General features: G+C 37.4%; 1 protein-coding gene across 12 annotated transcripts in view; it reads right to left on the minus strand.

Moving 5' to 3' along the window:
- Positions 1 to 335: 335 nt before the first annotated feature.
- Positions 336 to 12,117, minus strand: part of jakmip3 (Janus kinase and microtubule interacting protein 3) — a 50,099-nt gene continuing 38,317 nt past the window's right edge. For 3 of the 12 annotated variants that reach the window (XM_026915362.3, XM_026915370.3, XM_026915364.3), the window contains 15 exons: positions 10,935 to 11,006; positions 10,419 to 10,541; positions 10,181 to 10,309; positions 9,899 to 9,982; positions 8,506 to 8,568; positions 7,388 to 7,486; positions 7,116 to 7,214; positions 5,074 to 5,133; positions 4,883 to 4,948; positions 4,732 to 4,800; positions 3,965 to 4,042; positions 2,985 to 3,191; positions 2,331 to 2,396; positions 2,085 to 2,126; positions 336 to 951 (listed from right to left, as the gene is read on the minus strand). In XM_026915362.3, the coding sequence (XP_026771163.1) occupies positions 916 to 951; positions 2,085 to 2,126; positions 2,331 to 2,396; positions 2,985 to 3,191; positions 3,965 to 4,042; positions 4,732 to 4,800; positions 4,883 to 4,948; positions 5,074 to 5,133; positions 7,116 to 7,214; positions 7,388 to 7,486; positions 8,506 to 8,568; positions 9,899 to 9,982; positions 10,181 to 10,309; positions 10,419 to 10,541; positions 10,935 to 11,006 (1,293 nt within the window). In that variant the 3' untranslated portion in view covers positions 336 to 915. Of the gene's footprint in view, positions 952 to 2,084; positions 2,158 to 2,330; positions 2,397 to 2,984; positions 3,192 to 3,964; positions 4,043 to 4,731; positions 4,801 to 4,882; positions 4,949 to 5,073; positions 5,134 to 7,115; positions 7,215 to 7,387; positions 7,487 to 8,505; positions 8,569 to 9,898; positions 9,983 to 10,180; positions 10,310 to 10,418; positions 10,542 to 10,934; positions 11,007 to 12,117 lie in introns of all 12 variants that reach the window. The other 9 variants (XM_026915373.3, XM_026915367.3, XM_053238909.1 and 6 more) reach the window with 5 other exon arrangements.

The following is a 12,117-nucleotide window of genomic DNA, read 5'->3' on the forward strand; positions in this document are numbered from 1 at the left end:
AATGCTGTGCACCAAAATTAGCTTTGTAGTATCCTCATTTAGCTTTTCTCTTTATTCCCTTTGGATGCAAGTTCTGAAATGTTCCTGAAGCTGTTATAACATCACAAAGCTTTTCACTTCCTTTTATAGCAAAGCAAAGCCCCCTTTCAACAAAAATAAGCCATGGACTATTATTACAGCTGAAATGTATAAGTGTATCAAACACCATAATGGGATTCTTAAAGGGTATCTGTCAAGAATAAAGATTAAAGATTAAAGAATGCACATCCTTTCAAGTCTGCAGTTCTCTTTTGAGAAATTTATTTGAAACACAGTTCTTTTACATAAAAAAAAAAAAAAAAAAAAAAAAAAAAAATCAAATATAACCCGAGGGTTTTGGCTTTCAGTTCCATTACGTAGGGTGTGTATATATATGTGTGTGTATGTATGTGTGTATGTATGTGTGTGTGTGTGTGTGTGCGCGTGTGTGAGAGAGAGAGAAAGAGAGAGAGAATCAGGGATGTCTAGCTCCACCTGCAGGCACTGGCATGAGCGCCAAAGGGAACCAAATTAGAGTGAGTGTAAACAGTGAGGGGGAAGGATTTGAATGTAACACCTCCATTCCACCAGGCTTCCAAAGGGAAGCAGCTTCCAGCACCACCTGCTTAGCAGGGAAAGGAGAGCACGCTTCAGTTTAAGACTCCTTGAATTCCACACGCAAGAAGTCACACAGAGCAGAGTCCAAAGATCAGCAGGATTAAAAACTCCACTGGAGAGAGACAGAGAGAGTCAGAGAGAGAGAGAGCACCATATTCCTCTAGTTGTAGGTCCCAAATGAGACGCTTGAGTTGAAGCTGTGAGATCAGCTTTAGTCTTAGATGATCACTGGCCTTCCAGATCACACAAGCTGCTTAAGGATCTGTCAGTTGCCCTCTATTACAGAAGGCAGAAAGCAATCTGGAAACCTGTGAACTACATAACAAAAATAACATCTCAGTGTAATAAGATCATGGTGCTGAATTTTACTGTAAGACATTTAAAGGAAAATTTCACCCTGAAACACATTAAAGATGTTTATATTGAAATATTTGTGATGTGCTTAGAGATTCATAGTGCTAAATTGATGGTTGGTGCTGTATTTCAATATAATTATTGCTATATTTCATTATTCCTATTTTGCTGTTAGCCTTTCAAAATAAAAGAACACAAGCTTCTTTTCTCACTCAGTTTTTCAGACATGTTTAACATCAGATTAATGAGAAATCCAAAGTAGCAAATGGATTCAATGTTTCTGAATGCAATTTAGAGTTACATTTACAGCATTTAGCAGACAGACTTAGACACTTACATTTTTTTTTAAATCTCATTTACACAACTGCTTAGTTGATGGTTAAGGGCCTTACTTAAGGGCCAAGCAGAGGCCACTCGGAAGTACTGGGATTTGATCTCATGACCTTCTAAGCAGTAGTCCAACGTCTTAACACATTGAGCTTAACCACTGATATACTGCTACCTAGCAGGGACTCGACTCAGCTAGTTATCAATCTAACAAATGATGTGCACGATGGCATTACTGGCTTTAAAGTTGAAGCTTTGGAAGCTGATCTGTTTGAGCAGAGCGTACAGATGAGAAGGTGAGAGAGCTGGACAGACTAAAGGACTAATCGCTGCTGCATCACTTTCTTTACGTAGAGATGAAGCAAAGGCTAATTCCCAATGACATCACTATCGGCATGTAGTCGCATGGTATTGTGGATAATGTACGAAATTGTTCACCAAATTGACAATAGAGCAACATGTTGATGAAATTTGAAACCAAAAGAGTACAGAACTTCTTTACATAATAAATCTTAGATTAATATGTAAGTCTTTCAGGGTGGATTTTTCTACAGATCAAATAATAAAAGAGAAGCAGCTGGCATTTTAAAATGACAGTGAAAGACCACTGTAAGCATCTAAGCTTCACACACAAATGAACATTTCTTTAATGAAGGAGGAAACATTAATCTACGATAACATTAACAGTGTTAATTATCTGAATTACTCACAACAAAGTTGCTGTTTGTTATCTTTGTGTTCTGTGTGTTAGTTCTGTTGGTACTCACCATTTCTGGTCTGTTGGAAGAATTATGACCAAAGAATGAAGGCTAAAGAAAAGAACAAAAATAAAAATAAAAACTGAACATGGAAATGGAAAAAATGAAATAGAACAGACAAGAGAGAGAAATTGGGGAAGTCATTCAGGAAAGAAACAATCACAGAGACCGAAGTCAAGACCTGTCTGAAATTACTGAGTCGCGCACACACGTGCACTCATACACAAACACACGCACATGTACTGTACATCATACCTTTTCTTCCAGTTCCTTAATCTGTCGTTTCTGTCCCTCAATCCATTCTTCCAGCTCTTTTATTCGCTGTGTATGGATTAAAACACACAGGTAGATAACGTGTAATGAATGAACCTCCATTACACTATGTTGTTGTTGTTGTTTTGTTAATCCAGGAAACAACATGTGCTTATAAAAATGTTTTTCAACAATTATTAACATTCCTTAATGAAATCCTTCTGGATGTGGATGTAATCTAAATCTAGTAAGGTTCTGAATGTAGAAAAAACAATGTTGAAGTAAAGGATTTGAAAATATCCAATGCAATTCCATATTCGTAAGTGTGGTTTATAAGGATATTAAAGAAAATGGAAATATGTGGATATGCTAGCTTGATTGTGCAGGAGACAGCTTTTCAGGGCTATAGGACATGATGTGATTGTGCGAAGTGTGGCAGAGATAAGCATTCTTCAACAGTACTAACTTTCAGAAAATGCAATTAAACACAAGTGGTCATGTGTGTGAAAAATGCTGCCCAAGCAGCCCAGGACAGCTCAATCAGAGGAGAACAAGAAACACATGCCAAATGTGCTATTACAGAGCGAAATCAAATATTAATCCAATCTGCCTCAGTTCTCCTCACGTCTCCTTCCCCTCCAGTGTTGCTGTGATTACCTGTTGAGCGTGCTGTAGTAGCTCCATCCTCTCTCTGAGTATCTGAGAATCCTTCTCCCGTAATTCACTAAGCACCTGCCTCTTCCACTGATCGACAGCTCTCCTCAGCGAATCACGTTCCTCCTCTGTCAGCAACTCAGACACTTTAGCGCCTGCCTCTTCCTGCTGGATCGCATCGAACAGCATGGCCTCCAGCTCCAGGATCCGCTGAGAGAAGACAGAGAGGAGAGACATGAGGAGAGAGAGATGTGGAGAAGGAAAGAGAGACATGAGGAGAGGGGAGAGAGAGACAGGAAGATAGGGAAAGACAGAGAGATGCAAGGAGCAGGGAGAGAGAAAGAAAGAGAATGACATGAAGAGAGGAGTGGAGAAAGAGAGATATGACGATAGTTAAAGAGAGAGAGATATGAGGAGAGGAGAGAGACATGAAGATAGGGAAAGACATAGAGATGCAAGGAACAGGGAGAGAGAAAGAGAGAGAGACATGAAGACAAGGGAAGACAGAGATATGAGGAGAGGAAAGACAGTGTGAGACATGAGAAAAGGAGAGATCAAGAGACATATAGGAATAGAGATCAGGAGAGGGGAACAAGAGGTGAAGAGAGATAGAGGAGAGAAAGAGAGATGGAAGAACAGAGACATAGAAAGATAGAAACATGTAGGAGGGATGAGAGGAGATGAATAGACAAATGAGAAATGGAGAGAGTAAACACATAGTGAGAGGGGAAAAACAAGGAGAACAGAGAAAAGGAGAGATGGAAGAATAGATGACAGAAAGAGAGAAAGAGAGAGAGAGAGAGAGAGAGAGAGAGAGGGTGGGGTGTGGACCAGTGATGACCAAACAGCACCAGCAGAGGGCACAAAGAGACAAAACGGACAGCTAATGTAACATTAATTACAAATGATAAATTTGTCTATTTTTAACACATGATGTAATTTTCTAACTGTTAATGAGGGTTGACTGTAATCCTGTAATCCACCTTATTAGCCTGATCCATTGACTGTTTCCTGTAGTCCAGTTCTTCATCTAAATATCCTTTCTGTTTACTGAAGAGCTCCTGTGGAGGAAGAGACACGAGAGGAAATGACATCACTACAATATAACACCAGAAAACATATCATTTAAAAGTGAGACTGGCCATATCAGTAAATATTATACACCCTGCTGAGCTATACACTTTTACAAGTGATTTCATTCATAATTCAAAAACAGGGTGTTTTACCAACTTCAGAATTATTGGCACCCTTCAAGGGTATGGTCAAAAATGACTGTATAAAATAAACATTACACACAATGATTCAAATTTTAACGAATTCAAAAATTGGAGAAACTATTCACAAAATCATTCTAATAAGATATTTTTATTTTAAATACTACTGTTTTCTCTAGAAATTTCTTTCATGTTGCAAAATTATTGACACCCATAAAGAACATGTAAAATACATGCAAAAACAGAATTAGAAAATAATCTCTCTCTCTCTCTCTCTCTTTTTAAATTGTATTCAGTCTACAAAACTTTATTGTTGCCTTTGACCATGGGGTATAAATATTTGATTGCACACATGTAAAATCTCTCTGCCATCCATAACTACAGTGAAAATCATAATGCTTTCAACACAAAAGACATTAATTGTGGAATTTTTTTATACATGTATTCATCTTTGCTCATTTTCATGAAGAATGATTTTTGAACTGACTGTAGATCCAATGAAATCAACAATTTTTTGGTAAAGTATATGCATTTACCTTCTCATTCTCGATGTCCCGCATTTTCTGCTGTAATGCTGATTTTGTCACCTCAATGTGTTCTAGCCACTGGAAGGAAAAAGAAACAACATGAAAAACTGGAACAGAATCAATGAAAGAAATATGAATAGACGGAGAGTACAAACAGTACCTTTTCTGCTAAAGTTAATACTGTCCTGGCGTGGATGATGGCCACTTGCTCCTCATTGCTCAGATTCTGTATGACAGTGAATCAGATGTAAAGAGTCATTTAAAACACTAAGATCCATTTGTACAACAAACAGTTGGGCATTGTCCCTAGGCGTCTTTAGACACACACAGTTATGTATGAAATGAACATACACTTACGGCGTTATCCCCCAGAATGTCCAGTTTCTTCATCAGGTCTGTGATGATGATGTCCTGATAAATGGGAGAAAGCATTACAGGGCAGTTATGAGCTGAATTTCTAAAGAATCAGATCTAATCAGGTATTGAGAAATAAAAATACCCACTACATTCAAAAAGCACTTTATTATTTCAGTATAAAAAGTTATATGCAATTGAGATTATGTCAGTGAGACCCAGCTGACCCACTGCTTTTTAATGCACGAGTTTCATAAATGTTTGTTACTATAATGTAACTATTTTATAGTTTGAAAATCTTTCCTGAAAACAAACCAAATTTGTTAACTCATGTCCCTGTTTATACACAATTCATCAGTTTTACTTAAAAGAGAAAGAAATCCTATTTTTCCATAACTTTTCTTGAAAAATGACCCCACCACTTTAAACATTTGACTTTTTACCATATCAACATGCATGCATGAGCGGAAAAAAATAATGACCACCAAATAACATTTTTCACAATCCAATCATACCACAGCAGATTAAATTAACGTACAGCCATTTATTATTTCATGACCAAATATCTTCTTTCACTCATCAATCCATCACATTCCAGAAGAAAAATGTATTATGATTTGTGTTTCATATTGTTTCTAAGTGTAATTTATTTTACAAGTCATGTACCAACATAAATGTGAAATCTAGCCTGGAGATTTTCATCAATAAGACTTCCTAGGAAAATGGATATCTGTGCTCAACATGTGAGCTAAATGAACTATTATATAAAGTCTGAACCAGTGTTATTGGTCATACATGGTTTAAATCTATCGACTGTTGCAGTTAATAAGCAATCACCTGCTGGAATACATCATTAAGCAGCCATCGAGAGCTCCGTAATTAAGATCAGTGACCAGAAGATTGCAAGTTCAAATCCTAGTATTGTTATAGAGCTGCTTTACGGGTTGAGCCCATAGAGAAGACCCAGTAACACTTTCTATGAAGGTCATATTTATAATGAACGATGAATACATTCATATCATGTTATAGTACACGTCTGAGGCATTAAACATATTATAAATATTAATAAAAAAGCATTACACTTTACAGCTACTTTTAATATGCCTTATGAATTGTTAACATGGTGCATTATAAGTAGCCAGGCCCACTTTGTATAGCACATTATGAGACCTGGCTTGATTTCTTTTAATAAACAATGTAACTATAGCAGAGAGATTATCAGGAAATCAAACTATATAACTTTAAAGCTTCTGAAAGAACCTGTCAGTGTGTTGTACAGTGTGTTGTAAACATAATGCACTAAGCAAACTGGGACAGAATTTCTTTGGTAATGGCAATATACTGTATATATTGTTATAAACACTACTTATACTGAATCCTGTTAACAACTTTAAAATGCATTATAAACATTGCTATAAATGGTGATTACATTTACATAAATAATTAGAACAATTTGTACAATGCCATATGAATGCATTATAAAATGGTATGAATGTACTCTTACAGTAGGTCATTATATACAGCCTTCATAGTAAGTGCTAGTGAAGGTGCATTAGTTAATATTAGTCTTTTTTTTTTTAAGACTAGGTCTCTAATGGTTAGGTGGGTTTGATATTTGAAAGATTCCCTCCCACATTCATGAAGGTCCGCCCCCAGAATCTTAGCTAGCCCATACAGTATTTATAAAATGACTAGCAGGAGGTGCATCCAAATGCAAACAAGCATTCTGGACCGGAAGTCATTTTCCCAAAACATGTTTTCTCAGCAATTTAATAAACCTTTGCTAAGGCCATGGCTTAACCAATTGTTTTTTTTTAAAAATTATGTTCTACATATCTTCCAGGTTATTTGTACATGTAAGGAATAAAAAGAAATCGACTATTGCACCTTTAATGCTCAGGTCTAGGACTGAATTGATTGAATGTCTAAATGAATGTATCTCTATAATTTATATACTTATGTACCTCAGTAGTTAACACATCTATGTTTAAAAGCTAATAACAGATTGTTGTTAACTCATTGGTATTAATGGAACTCACAGTGACACCCTCAGCCTGAAGGTACACCTGCAGTGGACTCATACCCTCTGTGAAGGGGACATTCTGGAAGTTTATGGCTGGGGATCTCCTTTCCCTCTCCTGGAGAACACAACCAATGAAATCAATCAGGGAAGTCCAGCTCACAATTATGAGATTTTTTTTTGTGGATCAGGATTGTGTGATCAGAGAAGATGTAGCTATGCCATCATGTGCTGAAGAGAATAGCTAGATAAGATGTGATCAAATTCTAGTGACATCCTGGTCAAACTTACTTCAAGTTCAAGAATACGGAACTCCAGGAGTTCATTTTGGTCTTTTGCGTCCTGAATTTCGTGTTTGAATCGCATCTCTTCTGTCTCCATATGTTTCACCTGAGGGAAAATACAGATGTGAACATGTCAAAATTCTGCTGGCTTGACGGTTGTGGAAATGGAGTTTTACACATGGACTATAAAGTACATGGCAGTGATTGAATATTGAAGCTAAAATGTTTCTCTAACACCCTCTTGTAGTAAGACGGCAGTAGAAATTTATAACCCTGCTCAAACCCATATTAATGAATAGAGCAAGTGGCAAAATAACATTTCAAATTACATGTCTAATCAATTGTCCATCACAATAAATGTGTTTTATAAGTATTACTGAAAGATGTTTAGCAGGGTGTTATGCCATGTCCAAATTTGGCACCTTAAGTTCAAAAGTTTCAATATTTATTTGGTGAAAGTTTCTCATATTCAGAGTCGGTTTACGCAGCTGTGTAAGTCAATTTTCTGGGCTATGCAAATCACCTGTATTTAGTTCACGCCTTTGAGCTTGATTTTTCTTGAGTAGAAACACCCAAATCAAGATTACTTAATAGCATCTAGACTGCGTGTGCTTTTAAACACAATCACTTGCCTTTAAATCCAAAAAAAAAATCACGGATAGAAAATTTGGAATAAAGGAGGCGATAGTGTTTTTTTTCGTTAGTTTTTTTAAAAAATTGCTGTCAAATGTAATACAATGTAACGTAAAAGCAAGAAGCAATTAAAAATAAAAAAATATTTAAAAAAATACAACGTATACGTAAAGTTGTAGGAACTTGAAAGTACAGGGTACTGCAGTAGTAATTTTGTGGGCATTTCCTCCTTCCTCTTTCACTATTATGGATATTAAAGCATTTATTTATATTTCTGCTTAATGGCTTTCGGTGGCTTTATTTACTTCTGAAAATAGCGTGCTGCATGCACCAAATGAAGAGCTTATTCTTCAACAGGCCTAAGTGTTACTAAATGCAGTCACTGTGTGTGCTCCTGGCATGAAGAGAGGACGTGATCAGAATGAGTACAAAAGATTTTGATATAAACACACACACACACACATGTGCATGCACTGGTTTTACACAACACACCTTCTCGACAAGCTCCTGGTTTCTCTGGTATAAGGCCTGTTTCTCCTCAATCCACTTTGTATCCTAAAAGACAGAAAAAAAATTACATGTAGCTTTAATTACCATGCAAAATGATAGCAATGAAGTAACAGTAAATAAATATCTGGAAAAGCCATCGGATGTCGCTGTAGCTAAATCCTGGCAAACAGCCAAAAAAAAAAACAAAAAAAAAACAAGATTTTGAGTTTGAGCCAAAACTGGGTTTTCCTGCCTGTATGATACATGAGAGATGACGGTGGATGAGAAGCCAGTTGAACAAACGCTGTGTTGAAATAAGTCAGGCTGGCTAGAGATATCTAAAGCCACGGTAGCTAAGTGTGATTTCCTCACACAGTAAATGTCTTTGGATGTTGGATAGTAAAATTGACATAAGCCTAATCGACTCAGCTTGTAATCAACCGCCTGTCAAAATATCCATGATGCTCTTGCACAGTAGTCAGAATTTTTAGATACAACTGTCTCCCTTTACACTGTTTTTGGGGGTAACCAGACTTTAAAATGCTAGAACTTGTGGTTGAGATACATGCAAAAGGGAAGCATTATGGATCAGGAGAATCCAGGTGAAGCATTTTCCGAGCCTGGCACACAAATATCAACAGTATGCCCTCTGCGTGTTCTCGTAATATGAGCATGTGACAAGGGTGAAGTTTTAAAATTAACTGCTGCACCTCAATTTTAATCAAGCTTTATTTTGAAACTCCTTTAAAAACTTTGTTTGGTGAGACTTAGACTGGATTTAATGCACTGGATAATAGCCATATGTCAGTGGACTTCACTGTTCACTGTTTCCACTTGGTCTGTCTTTTCCCAGCTAAATGACTAAAGGGAAGTGACATCTTTGTTCTTTATGCACCGTCAGAAAGACACACTCAAAGTCCACTCACACTCTCACTGGAAAGCAAGAGCACTGTGCCTCCCCAAGCAATTTATCAGCCAGCTATCTCTAAAAGCCCAGAGAGAAAAACTACAGCCATGCTCTCCTAACTGACGTTCAGAGATTTTCTTCATAAGAGCAATCTGTGAGGCTGTTTCCACAGTAATTTGTGAAAGTGTGTGTGCGGGTGTGGGGGAGAAGTTGAAAATGAGTCTCAGTACTGAGGAAATCTCTTCATGAGTGCAGCCATGGTGGCCATGGTGGCCATGTGGGAAGTGGTAGCTCAGTGATTAAGATGTTGGACTTCTGATTGGAAGGTTGAGAGTTCAAATCCCAACATCCCCAAGCTGCCACTGCTGGGCCCTTGAGCAAGGCCCTTAACCATCAACTGCTCAGTTATATAAATGAGATAATTGTAAGTCAAGGACATCTGCCAAATGGTCAATAGGAGAGGCATGTGTAGAGATGCTGCAGGAGTACCTGGCCCTGCTGACTCAGCACACACTCCAGGTCTGTTATTCTGCTCTTGTAGCGGTTTACCTCTGCCTGCAGCTGCTCTCGTATCTGTACAAGACAAATAGTGACATCACTGAAGGTTGTGTTAAAAATATAAGCCTAAAACTATTTACTGTAAATAATAGACAGCCTTACATTTCAGCCTTACATGAAATTTCAGCTGCAATAAAGCCTGATAAATTCTGATACACACTCAGGTCCAAGTCTTATCCTATCCTACTATCATATCACATTATAGTAATTTACCTTGACTTCTTTTTCAGCATCAAAAGTTCCTCCGACCTGTTCCTGTAGCAGTGCATAGGCACGCTGCAAAGCCTGGTACTCCATCGTCAGCTGACGGAACCTGAGCTCCGTCTCCTCTTTAAGCATTCCCTACAAATATTACACATATGAGTGAGTAGCAACACATACTCAAAAAGATAAACACATAAACACACGGAGCAACTCTATCACAAAAATATGTGCACCCAGGTGCACCCACCTCCTCATCCATCAGATCCTCATCAGGTGTACAGGGCGTTCGGTCTGTATGGTAGGACATGGACGAGCCATCAGAGTCTATGGAGCCTTCTTCATCATAGCCATAGAATGTCTCAATGACTGGCTACAGGAAAGAAAATAACAGAGATGCAGTTATGTAAATGGTGCAAAACATATTAATGACTTGAAATATTATAACAAAAAATTCATTTATAAAGGTAGATTTCCAAATATGTGTACAACTGAAACATAGTGCAGCAGTTGAGGCATCATAAGTAACACCGTTAGCACATGGCAGTGCTAGCTGGTAGTTTATAACATAGAGGAAGCACAGGTATCTGATACTGAGGTACATACTGTATTTGTATGTATCCTGTTTTTTTCTGTTTCATCTGTTGATCTGACCTCCTGTTTAAATCGCAGTCTCTCTTCATAAACAAGGGCATGAAATTACTTTTCTGAAACCAGGTTGTTAGTAGTGTCTGCCTTCTAAGCTGCCAACTCTGGCACAAGGTACCTTACAAACCTTGAGACTCCTCTTCCTGCGTGTCGGGTCCTGCCTCCTGTACCTGAGCAGCATATCCCTCTCCTAAGAGATCAGAAAAACAGGAATTTCAGCCCAAAATATGACTTCATGACCATAATTTATATGAAGAATTCATTTCTTGCTAATTAAATATTTTTAGTTGCTAAGATTATGGGATTCTTATTCATGAAATAAACATGACTAGATCACTAATAAACAACCTAAGACCTGGTAGACCTGCAAAAAGAAACAATCAAAACAAAGCTGACCCAATGCTTCAGAACACAATGCATGTATTGCATGATTTCTACTAAAAAAAGGAGCATTCTGTTTTCCCCACCTCACTCACATAGGTTAACATGGATATTTGGAATGCAAATGTTATTCATCCTTTGAGAAAAGAAAGGAGGTGTATAATATTAACACTCCTTCCATAGTGAATTCATTACTGATGATATTTTTGTCTTGAAAATGTAAATGTTGTTGCTCATGTAAATGGAGAAGGATAAATATTGAAGTGTAGTGCACAAAAAGCAGATATTTAGAGATAAAAATGAGGTTTGGTTATTGTCATATGCTGCATTACTGTGTGAATGTGGCTGTTTTACACTATACTGAAGTGCAGGTGATCTAATGCAAAATTTCCACCTGGAGTGATGCAGTTTAAGCTACTTAGCCGACCATAACTAAATATGAGTCCATTTACAATCAGTCATTTCATTTTTATTAACCATCAAGACTATATCCACATAACAGAGCAGGTATAATTACACCAAAGAGGTAATTAAAATAGATTTGAGCCAGATCGCTCAAACCACTTCAGGAGGTCTGAGACACATTTTAGCCAAATGTTACACAAGTGGAAATACATCCATCTCTCCAAACAACTTTAGACAAACAAAACTGCTTGCAGTATATGACATAATAACAAGTGGAACATACAGAAACTGGTAAAGTTAGTCCCATCGTCTGAGTTTTAGGAAATTTAAAAAGAAAGTCACACAGAATTCTTGATGTGGTGACTGACTTTTACATAAACCAATAGAAAAGAACCAAGGGTGATGGTGGTCAAGTGCTAAGAGCTGATTCGCATCAGACTTTGATCCGACTAAGAATTACTTACTGTTTCCGTACTTAGGTCTTCTTTCTTCAATACATCTGACTAACTACATTA

Source organism: Pangasianodon hypophthalmus, chromosome 12, assembly GCF_027358585.1.
Source record: "Pangasianodon hypophthalmus isolate fPanHyp1 chromosome 12, fPanHyp1.pri, whole genome shotgun sequence".
Lineage (NCBI taxonomy): Eukaryota > Metazoa > Chordata > Actinopteri > Siluriformes > Pangasiidae > Pangasianodon > Pangasianodon hypophthalmus.